Source organism: Pristis pectinata, chromosome 23 (assembly GCF_009764475.1).
Source record: "Pristis pectinata isolate sPriPec2 chromosome 23, sPriPec2.1.pri, whole genome shotgun sequence".
Lineage (NCBI taxonomy): Eukaryota > Metazoa > Chordata > Chondrichthyes > Rhinopristiformes > Pristidae > Pristis > Pristis pectinata.
This window is the reverse complement of record NC_067427.1, coordinates 18,530,473-18,542,983: the sequence shown is the minus strand read 5'-3', so window position 1 is coordinate 18,542,983 and position 12,511 is coordinate 18,530,473. Positions and strand designations below refer to the sequence as shown.

Below are 12,511 nucleotides of genomic sequence, written 5' to 3'. Positions count from 1 at the left end.
GAGAATTCAGAAATCTGAGGTGCATTGGAGAGGATCCCAAGGAGGTTTATGAGAATGATCCCAGGGATGAAAGGATTAATGTATGAGGAGCATTTGATGGCTCTGGGCCTGTACGCGCTAGAGTTTAGAAGGATGAGGGGGGATCTCATTGAAATCTACCAAATATTGAAAGGCCTGGATAGAGTGGTTCGAGACTCTCCCACTACTGGAAACATCTCTCCACGTCCAGAGGGCACTGCCTCAAAATAGAAGGACGTCCCTTTAGAACTGAGATGAGGAGGAGTTTCTTTAGCCAGAGGGTGGTGAATCTGTGGAATTCATTGCCACAGACAGCTGTGGAGGCCAAGTCATTGGGTATATTTAAAGTTGGAGGTTGATAGGTTCTTGATTAGTAAGGGCATCAAAGGTTATGGGGAGAAGGCAGGAGAATGGGTTAAGGGGGAAAATAAATCAACCATGATCGAATGGCAATGCAGACTCAATGGGCTGAATGGCCTAATTCTGTTCCTATGTCTTATGGTCTTGCTGTCTTGAGTTTAGAAGGATAAACAGTGGTCTTATTGAAACATCCAAAATTCTTGTGCAGCTTTTCGGGTTAGGTGTAGTGTTCATGTTTCCTGTGGTTAGGGTATCTAGAACCAGCAGTCTGCAACTTAGGACAGATAGGAAAAAAAGTTCATCCAGGGGATAGTGAATCTTTGGAGTTCACTATGGAAGAGGGCTGCAGAGACTAATTTGCTGTGTATTCAAGTTCTTCCCAAGTTACGAACCCCTGCCTTGAGTGCAGCCCATACAAAAGTTTGCGAGACTGGCAGGATGCACTTGCCAGCTGCTGTGGGGCTGCAGGCATATTCTGCCACCTGGGAACCCAGTTCGCGGCCTCATTTCTGACTTGCGAACTGTCTGGAACCCTTCCGTGATCTGGGGAAGACCTGTATTCAACAGAGAGACCCATTGATCTTTAGATATGAAGAAAACTGAATGATGTGGGATTAGTACAGGAAAGGCATGCAGAGGTAGATTAGCGATGAATTTAATAGCAGAGCAAGCACAAGGGGGTGAATGGCCCACTTCTAGTTCTTCTATTCTTATCCAGTTGTCTTTGATTAGTGATCCTTCGTACATGACAGGAATCTGTTATCTTAGTTTTGAAATTTTCAATTGACATCCACTGCTCACTGAACAGCTTTCTGGTGGATCTGTTCCAGGTGCTCAATTGAATAAGTGCTGCAGGACGTTACCCTGATTAGCCTAGCTGTAATGTAACCAAGGGAAATGCGAGCACTACATCTATGCTAACAAGCTCTACAATAATTTTGTATGTTTCAGTAAGATCACTGTAGGATGTATCAGCATAGTTTGTGGTCAAGAAGGTACTTCTGATAAGTGCTGTTGTTGCTGGGAGATAGATATTAGTAACTCTCCTGCTCTTTGGTGTAGTGCTGTTTGTCTTTTACCTTGTGCTACTGGAGTGTCAGCTAGATTTTTGTGCTCAAGCCACAAGAGTAGGGTGAGCCAGTAGCCTTCTGACCAGGATTAATGCACTACCCAATTAATCACAGCTGACACTTCTTAGACTATGGCCCCTTCTAGACTCGCCCACCAGACAAAATCTGGTATTTCAAATACTTTAACTGCATGTGGGGAATATGATCCCCATCTGTGTAACCTGTCACCAGTAACTTAGTCCTGGCAAAATTTTGGTGCATCTAGAGTAGACCCTTTCAATACCCAAGTAATCTTCCTTTTGAATTTGTGAAATATATTTAACCTATATCCTTCCTCTGTTCATGAATACACAATTCCCTTTTATCTCCTGCAGGCTGAAATCATGTGTGACCTGGCAGGACAAGGTGTAGAGAAGTCAAAATCAGCAAAGAGTCAGTCCTCCCTGTTCCTGGGGCACTTCATGAAACCATACTTCAGGGATAAAGTGACTGGTCTTGTGAGTATTTTTGAACTATTTAACAAAAAAATTGCTAATTGTTTCTGGTGTTTATACCTACTTATTGAACACCAGCAGATATATCTATTTCCCCCATCTAGAGGAAAATGACTAAAAGTTTCTCCTCAAATCCCAACTGGTTTACTCAATGTCTTTTAAGAGAAGTAGTCCTGCAACCATTTATCTGGTCTGGCCTGCATGAAACTCCAGTGTCATGCTCCCCAGTTGACTCAGTGCCATTTGAAGCAGTTGATCAACCTACTTGTTTATTAATGAACCTCTATCAGAACTGGATGAGCAATGAGTGATATTTAATGTTACTTGTACCTGCATCATTTGAACAAGTATTAATGTTTGTCAACACTAATTACAACAGCTGCTTACCATTTAAATATGATTAAAATCTTATACGTTATATCTCTGTAATTGTGATCAGGGTCCTCCAGCAAACCAAGACACAAAGGAGAAGGCTACACAAGGCATAAAATCCTTTGAGGAATTTCTCATAACTAGCTGTAAGTATTAGCAACTTCTCTAACATTGGCCCCTTCCACGTCTCAATTTTCATTGTTCAACCTTTGGTGTCAGTATCTTCAGCTGCCTCAGTTCTGGAATTTTCTCTCTAATCCTTTCCTCTTGAATTTCTGTCTCCTTCAGCAATGTTCTGTTCCATGTCCTATTGTCTCCATATTCAACCTGTATAATGTTTTGACTGTCTTTTGCTCCTTTTGAGGAGTCCTAGGACATTCTACAATGTTAAAAATACTATCTGCAAATTGTTGTGGGGGTGGCATACAAATTGAGACAAAATAACATCAGTGGTACTTTTCAGGCTTTTCTGAGCTGCTGTTTAGTTTCAGACTGCAGATTCCCCAGTGTGCTTTCTTATAAAAGTGCCAGGTTTAACTGGAGTTTGTGTTCAATTAGCCGACTGTAATCTGGTAGCCCATATAATCTGTGTCGCATTTTATGTGAAGTGACTGTAGGTTTTGACATATAACAAAACAAACTAACAAAATAGTGTTAAATTCATTCTTGGGTTGGGGTGTTGCTGGCAGGGCTGGCATTTAACTCTCAGAGTGGGTGCTAATAGGGTTCTGTTTAATGCAACTGAGTAGACTGCTGGGGTTGCATGTAGCTCTGGCCCTCCATTCAGTACCTTAGCTGAGCTATGTAGTATTGGCTGGTGCTGGGCTGGGGCTTAGCATCTGATCAGTAAGGACTGGCATTGGTGGGATGTCTATTTTAGTCATCACCTGATACCTCCCAATGACTGCAGAGCATGGACATCACTGATGGAGCTCCAGGCACTTCTGTGGACATGGTCATAAGTTACAAAAGACACTCACCTTCTGATCTTTGTCCTTTCACAGGGAAGCAGAAAGAGAAGGACAAGCTAAGAGTCTCGATTGCAAATGATTCGACCCAGCGGCTGCTGCAGCCTAAACTCATGAGGTAGAATTAATTTTTTATATATATCATTGGCCCAGCCCTGATCTATTATGTATGGGTGAAATATGAAATCCAACTTTTTCCTTCAATGACCAGTTGCAATTTATGCTCCCTTTAGTCTTCTGTGAGCCATCTCTCTTGGTCAGCTCTGTGCCAAACCCTATTCACAGCTTACTTCTATGGTCACTGTCTTGCATTGGTTTCTAGACCATCATCATTTCATTTTTTGTAAATCCTATCCCTTGTTTTCAGATCTCTCCATGGTTCTTCCCATTTCTATAACCCCACCCCAGCATTGCAAACCCTAAGATCTCTGCATTCCTTTGATTTTTGGCCACTTGTGCAAGCCTGATTTTCTTTATCCCACTGTTGACAACTTTGTCTTGGGCCATGTGGACCCTAAGTTTTGGAATTTTCCCCTTAACTCATTCTCCCTTTCTTTTTAAGATGCTCCTAAAATTTGCTGCCTCTCCTAATGTGGCTCTCCAAGTATCTTGATTAAAGTGCTATAAAATGCCTTGGATTGTTATAAGTGCCAGATCTTGTTGATATTCCCCACAGTGAATAATAACAGTAGCACTGGACACAATTTAAAAGAGAGCCTCTAGAATGATTCCCACCTTAAAGAATCTTATTAGGTCAATTGTCAGAGACAAATCCATTTAGTTTAGAGCAGCATTGACTTGAGCTGGTTCCTATTGGTCAGATCCTATCATACGAAACGTGAGTGTTCAATTAATAGTTACACAAGCACTGTGATGATCTGCAATGTTTTTCTCAGCTGACATGGGCCAGAGAAATATTCCAGGTTTTCCCCATTTTTTTTTAGCTCTGGGTTTTTTCTCTGTCTTGGAAGTGACATCCTGTATGTGTGCCAGCTGGTTGTTTCATGCCCATCGTTTTCATATGTTTCTGGTAGAGCACTTTTTTTTGCCTCATTAAATGTCTCTTCATAAACACCAGTAAATGCTCACTCCTTGATGGGTTACAGTCTTGGCAACTTCCCAGAGCTTTATCCAAGCTTAAAGTATCAATGGAGCATTCCATTTTAAGACACATCACTGTCGTTTTGGGCCAGAATTCAATTCCTTTCCAGTGGATCACTGATCAGTCAAGACCTGAAACGTTGCTTTATTTTTCTCTTCCTCACATTGGAGCATTGAGATCTAAACTTTTGTGCCCTTGTTGCTGCCCTGATTGATAATGGGCACAAGTCAGGGCATAAACTAAGAATTACTTATTTTTCCCTTGCATTTCTAGGCTTGAGTACCTGAACAAAAAGCTGGAACTTTCCCGCAATGAAAAGGAGAAAAATAGCTTGAGGAAGCAGATTGGTGAAACTGAGCGAGAAATGGAAGAGATCAAGTGAGATAACCTTCCTGCCAACAGGCATTTTTAGAAGAGTATCTAATTGAGCATTAGTCATCTTCATGCCAATTGATTTGCATTATGACTGTCCTTTTCTTTTGCCTTTTTAGTAGGACATTGCTCTTGCATGGGAAGGTTTCTTCTGATTTACTGCCATAATACCTGTGTTTGTGAACAAAAATTTATGGATGTGCACATGTACATTTATTCTCTTTAGCTGCAATAAGCCATAGGTCTGTTGATGACATCAAATGAAGGAGGTGTGGTGAAGTTGTTGGTTGCATTTTCTTCTGTTAGTTAATCTCCTGAACTTTCCTAGTGTTTTCTGCCTTTAATTTCAGACTTGTAGTCTTTGGATTGTCATCATTTACAGAGTTGACTCCACGCTGAAAACAAGCAAGGAAAATTCAACTCTTGCCCTCAACAGCACCTCTTTTGATGAATAACCAGCATTTTTGGTTGTGGGTGCAATTTTATCCAGGAGCCCTGAGAGAACTTCCTGCTTCTCTAATAGTGCTGTGGGGTCTGCAATATTTGCTTGAACCACTAGAGCCTGCAGCTTACATATTGGAGTGCTAAGTTGCTGTACGTTTCTATCTCTCTTCCTAAAGAACTTGATTGTTGAGCCTATTTTAAAGACATTTTAAATATATTTTAAAAACACAGAAGATGATGGATATTCGGTTTTATTTTAATTGCTACAACTGTGTCCCATTCATACAGAGCACCTATGCCACACTTAAGTTCTCTGGCAAAGGATGCTACAAAGAGCAATCCAGGCTATCGTAGCCTTTGTTTTCACTCAGGAGGACAAGTGTTGCAATTTTTGCATAGAATTGGTTATCCTCCTAGTGATGAATGGTGCAACATTTCTCAGAACTGCCAGGCCTGAGGTTCTAGAATGAGTTTATTAGTTTGGAGTAAGAATATATTGAGGAACGTGGGAAAGTTGATCAAATGGAGTAGAGCCCAACCATCTAATAGAGTTGAAGGACTGACTTGAGCGTCTATTCATATTTACACAGGCACTATGAGGAACAAATTAATCAAAACCTTGAAGTGAATGCAGATACAACATTTTTTTAAAAGACTATTTACTGTATCAGAATCACAATTTACGTACAAGCTTGAGAAACTGTAGGCTTGAGGTCTTGATAGGGATGGAGAGGCTGGTAGTTCTGAACCTGCCTTCAATGCAAAAACAAAGCATCCAGCTTTGGTGATCTGAGAAACTCCATCTGACTTAGTGGGATTATTTTTAGGACAATATGGGGTAATACCTGAGCACAGACCATCCATTGACCAAATTAAGTCTACAGGATGGGTCATTTGACGAAGCATGCTAGGGGTTGGGGGTAGGTGCTGGTATAAAGATCACGGTATTCTTGGGGACGTTTTAAATTTGCGTGAAACCACCAGGCAGGGAAAATATCCTGTCTGCCGTGAGAGATTTTCCTGTATCCTACCGCTGGTGCATGTTTCTGAAACAATAGATGCCTCTACTGAAATGAAAGTACGTTTAATCTGAATTTCATGGTGTTCACTATTCTAGATTGTCTTTTGATATCCTGCCAAACATTTGGCTGTGGAGTGAACTAACAAGCGGCCTTCTTGCTCTCTTTCTGCTTTTGCCTCTAAATAGCACTCTGAATAAAAGGCATTAATTTTCAGCAAATGATATTTAATATTTCTGTTGTGAAATATGTGCTATAATGTATACTTCTGGCTGAGAGTGAGTATTAGCAACTCTAGCCATGGCTTATAAAAGAGTGTTACTCCTTAACTTTCTTATAGCCAGATGACACAACGGCAGTTGTTGGGAAACAGGTTTGATGACCACGATTGGATAAAGATTGCCAACATTGATGTAAGTATGTCCACATTGTTGGAAGTATGTTTAAGGTTAATCAGTTTGGTTTTGGGTTCCTGCCCACACCATCCACCCTTTTATTCTCTACCCTTCCTGCTCTCTGCATCTGTTCATCTCCTTAGATATCCATCGAACTTGGTGTTTGCTTGAATACATTTTCAGAGCCTCCACCCCTTCGCCCTCCACCCCCTGCACCATTCGGAATGTATTTTTGGGTATTCTTTCATCTTGAAAGTTAATTACTTGCTTCACATTCTGATCTGGCCAGCTATACTTGATTGTGGTCAGGAGGGGTAAAGTTCTGTCTGATTTCTCTTCCTTGGCCATTTGTGCTCTGATGGTCCAAAGTAAGTTAAATCAGATACCTTCTGGACTGACAAATGAGAACACTCTTTCCAGTTCCAGAAGTTTACAAGCCTTTTAAAGGCTTAAAACTATGCTGGACTTTTAATTGCGTTTTCTGTTTGTAGTTTGATGGAAGTCGCAAGGCAGAAGATATTAAGAGGGTCTGGCAGAACTCTGAACACCCAAGCATTAACAAAGGACAGTGGAGCAGCCAAGAGACGCAGCAGCTAATTGAGATCGCAGAGAGATGTGGCTGTGTGGATTGGGAGTGGATTGCAAGTGAGCTAAAGGTACTGATGTTGCGTAGTGAAAAATTGAGTTCCACTCCACACAAATCTGCTTTTCTCTGCTTGTAAGTTTACTGAGTGTTGACGGAGCAATTCAGTGGCAGCCAGCCTTCACCACTGAGTCTTGCCTATTTCTGGGAGGATCCGAACAGCAACTGGTAACAATACATACTGATATATTTTAGGAAAATAGTGCAGAAGTGAGGCATTCAGCCGTTCAAACCTTTTTTACCATTCTGGTTTCTCCCATTCAGATCAAGGCCAGTTAGATCTTGATCCCATCCACCTTCCCTCAGTCTTTTAACCTTTAATGCAACTGGCTCTAACACAGAGATGATGACGTCAATTCCTTGCTAATATTGAGTCAAATTACCCCAGGCTAGAATTCTAATCGAGAGACCTATTCTGTCTGATGGGAGTGAATGTTGAATCCATGAGTGTGTTGGTCCTGTGTTTTTATGAGCAATGTCATGATTATGAAGTGTTGATTCTGACTGAAGATCTCATGAAACTGTATGTCATAGAAAGGGAAAAAGAGTTGTATTTCTGTAATGCCTTCACCCAATACTTAAAAAGATCTAAGAAGTACTTAAAGTGCAAGAGATTATTTTTGAAGTTTGATGGCTTTTACATAAGCAGCTATTTTACACACAGCAAATCCAGCAATGAGTAATTTAATGAGGTACTTGATCATTTTAAACAATTTCTCGTAATGTTGAAGTTGTATTTTGGTATTAGAGGTTCTAGGAGTGACCATTGCTTCAGTTTGATACAGACAGTGAAGGGGAAGGAATCATTTTTGGTTCTGTTTAAAAGTGTTGCCATCTGTAATTACTGCACTGGCAATGTTGGCTGACGTTGTGTTCCAGCCTGGAATGGGGCTTGAACCCATGACATTGTGGTATCTAGGTAAAGTCACTTGAGCCAATGCAGGGGTGTGTGTTGAAAATAAACCCAACAACAATTTAAAAAGTGATTATAACATATTCATCATCTTAAAACTTCATTTTCCTTTCTCTCCTTCCTGCTATAGACAAACCGTACCGCTTACATGTGCCTTCAAAAGTACCAAGAGCATAACAAGGACCTGAAGAAGAGAGAGTGGACCAAGGAAGAAGACCAGATGCTTACTGAACTAGTGCAAAAAATGAGAGTTGGAAACTTCATCCCATATACAAAGAGTGAGTGTATCAGCAGTGCAGATCGGGCTAGCATGAAGGGGCCTGAATCCAAATCCCTTCCTGACACCCAAGAGCTGTCTACCCAACTTGTAGTGTAATCTGACTTCTGTTTACAAATTGATAAAGCTGTTCAATATCATCAGCAGTATAGGCTCAGTGGGAATATGAGAAATTATTTTCATATCAGAACTGTCAAAAACTAGAAGACAAATTTAAAGCAATTGATAAAGAGCCAGGGGTGACCAGAAGGAAAACCTTTCATGTAGTATGTGGTGGTAGAAGCAGATTTTATTGTCTCTTTCCAAAAGGAATGAAAATATGGTTGATGGCAGGGTAGGAGAAATGCAGAGCCAAGGGAAGAAGCTGGAGGCCATGGGCTCATTTTTGCCACATGGACTCCTTTTTTATGCTTTAACAATTTTGTAATTTCAAATTGATTTTTTGTAAGATATTGTAAAGAGAAGCATTGCTTTTTGTTTTAAAAGTAGCAAACTTGTGCAATGAAGGCCTGCCAACGAGGCCAGCATTTAGTGCCAACTCTTTTTTTGCCCTTGAAGGTCATATTGAGCAGCCTTCTTCACTGCTACATTCCTGGTCGAAGTACCTACATAGCATGTTTCAGGATTTCTGCCAGGTGATGATGAAGGAACGGTGTTGTTCCCAAGTCAAGATGGTGTGGGACTTAGAGGGGAGCCATATGGCTACTGTTGTGTCCTAAGTGGTAGAGGTAATGGGTTTGGGAGGTGATGTTGAAGTATTCTCCAACTTGTGTAGCTTGAACTGCACTTATCCAAGTGAGTGGGCTGAATTCCATTTTGTACCTCGTAGATGGAGGAAAGTATTAGGCAATACACGAGGCGAGTCACTTGAGAGTGGATACCCAGCCTCTGAGCTTTTAGTCACGGTATTTGTGGCTTCTCTGGTTAAGTTTAACCTGTCTCTGCTAGGTGTGCATGATGTGGCTGTACAAAGTGGGCAATATGTCATACCCCAGAGGTGAGATTCCTGCCTTGATCAAATCGCACATTTCCTTTTTCCCACCTCAGCTCAAAGGCATCCTTCCCCACATCATGCCTAGCTGACCTCTAACTCTTCCCCTAATACCTCATCAAGATGCTAAATGTTGGGCCTAATTGGTGAGTGTGAATAAGAGATCCAGCCAGCAGGGGGTGTCACAGCTGAACCTGACCCCAACTCTGCTCTTGTACTACATGGTGAACAAGAGGGAGAATCCTCACTGTCATTTCTACTCTAACTCATTGCTTCCAGTGCTCTAAAAAGCCATGTCTGTCACTCTATAACACCGTATGTTTCCAACCCCTAAACAATCAGGAGAATCACTGGCACCAAGACTGGCTGTTGTACAGCAAGAAAAGACAAAGTCTAGGCAAGGGGTAGTGAATGGGGACTTTAGTCAGGGGCACAGAATGGGCACTTCTGTGGCTGTAAGCAAGACTGCAGGATGGTGTGTTGCCTCCCTGGTGCCAGAGTCAAGGATGTCTCTGAGTGTGTACAGGACATTCTGAAAGGCGAAGGTGAGCAGCCAGAAGTCGTGGTCCGTATTGATATGAACAACTTGGGCAGGAAGAGCAATGCATAAGTAATTTTTGGGAGTTAGGTAGAAGGTTAAAATGCAGGATCTTGGGTGGCAATCTCAGGATTACTCCCTGTACCACATGGTAGTGAGGCCAGAAATAAGAAGCTAGTACAGTTGAATGTGTGGCTTCTGATACCTGGATCATTGGGATCTCTTCCAGAGCAGGTGGGACCTGCGCAAGAAGGATTCATTGTACCGAAACTGGAGGGGCACCGATATCCTTTCAGGGAGGTTTATTAATGCTACTCGGGAGAGTTTTAACTAGTGTGGCAGGGAAGTGAGAACCAGACCAGTAGGTCAGAACGTGGAGTGATTGAGGTGAAGGTAGAGGTTAAGTAAGTCTAACAGCAAAAGCAGGCAGGACTAAGATAATGAATGTGGCAAGAATGATGGTGTGTAGTGTATTTATTTTAATGCACAAGTATAACAGGTAAGGAAGATTAATTTGGAGCCTTCGATTAGTACATGGAACTATGATGCGGTAACCATTACAGAAACTTGATTGAGAGAAGGGTAGGACTGGCAGCTCAACGTGCCAGTGTGTAGATGTTTTGGATGTGACAGAGGGGGATGTGAAAGAAGAGGGTATTAGCTATAAGGAGAGGTTGGACAAACTTGGATTGGCTTCTCTGCAGCGTTGGAAGCTGAGGGGAGACTCAATAGAACTTTATAACATTATGAAAAGCATAGATAGAGCAGACAGAACTTTTTTCCCATGGTAGAGATGTCAAGTACTAGAGTACAGGCACTTAAGGTGAGAGGGGGCAAGTTTAAAGGAGATGTGAGGGGCAATTTTTTTTTTACATAAAGTGGTAGGTGCCTGGAACAGGCTGCCAGGGGAGTGGTGGAAGCAGATACGATAGTTGGGTTTAAGAGGCTGTTAGACATGTGAATATGCAGGGAATGGAGGGGTCATGTACAGGCAGAAGAGAATTGGTCTAATTCAGCATTGTGTTTGGCACAGACATCGTGGGCCAAAGGGCCTGTTCCTGTGCTGTGCTGTACTGTTCTATGTAAGATCATGCAGCCAGCAAACCGAGATAGATAGGTGGGGAAGTTGCATTACTGATTAGGGAGAATGTCACTGCTGGGCTATGAGAAGAAATCTTGGCGGGTTCATCCAGTGAGGCCCTCAGGAATAAGAAAGGTCCAATCACCATGATGGGGTTATACTATTGGCCTCCTAATAGCTGACGAGATCTAGAGGAACAGATAAGCAGGCAGATAATGGAAATATGTAACAGGGTTATTGTAGTGGGTGATTTTTAACTTCCCAATATTGACTGGAACTATCTCAGTGCCAAGGGCTTGGATGGGGGCCGAATTTGTTAGGTGCATCCAGGAGGGTTCCTTGAAACAATATGTAGATAGTCCAACTAGAGATGGTACCATATGAGAACTTCTATTAGGGAATGAGCTTGGCCAGGTGATCAGAGTGGGGTATAAGGATCAGGGAAGGTCTGGGAACCTTGGATGACAAGAGATGTTGTAAGTTTAGTTAAATAGAAAAAGGAAGCAGATGCAAGGTTCAGGAAGCTGAAATCAGACCAGTCTTTTGAAGAATATAAAAGAAACAAGAAAGAAAAGGAGGGCTAAAAGGGCCATGAAATGTGCTTGGCAGGTAGGATAAAGGAGAGTCCTAAGGCATTTTATACATAAATTAGGAGCAAGGGGGTTGTTGGGGACTATGAACTTTAACAGAACCTATCCTACAATCTTTTGACTGGTCTATTTCCCCAGCACTAAATAGTGGGTATTCTGGTTTTTTTTTTGATTTGGTTTATATAGATAAGATTCTGAAATGCAGATCTGTTTCTTTGCAGTTGCGTACTTTATGGAGGGACGGAATGGTAGCCAGATTTTGTATCGCTGGTCCAAGTCTCTAGATCCCACACTCAAAAAAGGGCCCTGGTCACCAGCAGAAGATGCGGTAGGTTGCTCTGGTTGTGGGTCCTTTTCTCAAAGGTCAAGATCAAATCTTTATTAGTCACATGTACATCGAAACACACAGTGAAATACATCTTTTGCGTAGTGATTTTGGGGGGCAGCCCGCAAGTGTCGCCACGCTTCCAGCGCCAACATAGCATGCCCATAACTTCCTAACATGTACGTCTTTGGAATGTGGGAGGAAACTGGAGCACCTGGAGGAAACCCACACAGACACGGGGAGAACCTACAAACTCCTTACAGACAGTGGCCGGATTTGAACCCGGGTCACTGGTGCTGTAAAGCATTATGCTAACTACAATGCTACTGTACTGTGCCTCTGTTCTGTCATGGATCACCAGCCGGTTCTAGTTGCAATTGGGTCATTGCAGAAGGTGATTGCAGTTTACTGACTTGTCCTCTTCACAGTACTGTAGGTTTTTTTTCTGCACTTCTCTACAAAGGCATGACCACTGAGGCTTTCCTTCAGCACTTCACCTTAGTTAAATGTTAAAGATAAATTTTGGTCATTCATTCAAC

General features: G+C 42.0%; 1 protein-coding gene across 3 annotated transcripts in view; it reads left to right on the top strand.

Annotated features, from left to right (window-relative positions):
- snapc4 (small nuclear RNA activating complex, polypeptide 4) overlaps positions 1–12,511 on the top strand; it is a 39,576-nt gene that overhangs the window by 6,670 nt on the left and 20,395 nt on the right. For 2 of the 3 annotated variants that reach the window (XM_052037027.1, XM_052037026.1), the window contains exons 4-11: positions 1,823–1,945; positions 2,382–2,460; positions 3,319–3,400; positions 4,658–4,762; positions 6,560–6,632; positions 7,106–7,270; positions 8,301–8,448; positions 11,869–11,975. In XM_052037027.1, the coding sequence (XP_051892987.1) occupies positions 1,823–1,945; positions 2,382–2,460; positions 3,319–3,400; positions 4,658–4,762; positions 6,560–6,632; positions 7,106–7,270; positions 8,301–8,448; positions 11,869–11,975 (882 nt within the window). Of the gene's footprint in view, positions 1–1,822; positions 1,946–2,381; positions 2,461–3,318; positions 3,401–4,657; positions 4,801–6,559; positions 6,633–7,105; positions 7,271–8,300; positions 8,449–11,868; positions 11,976–12,511 lie in introns of those variants that run through there. The other variant, XM_052037028.1, reaches the window with a different exon arrangement.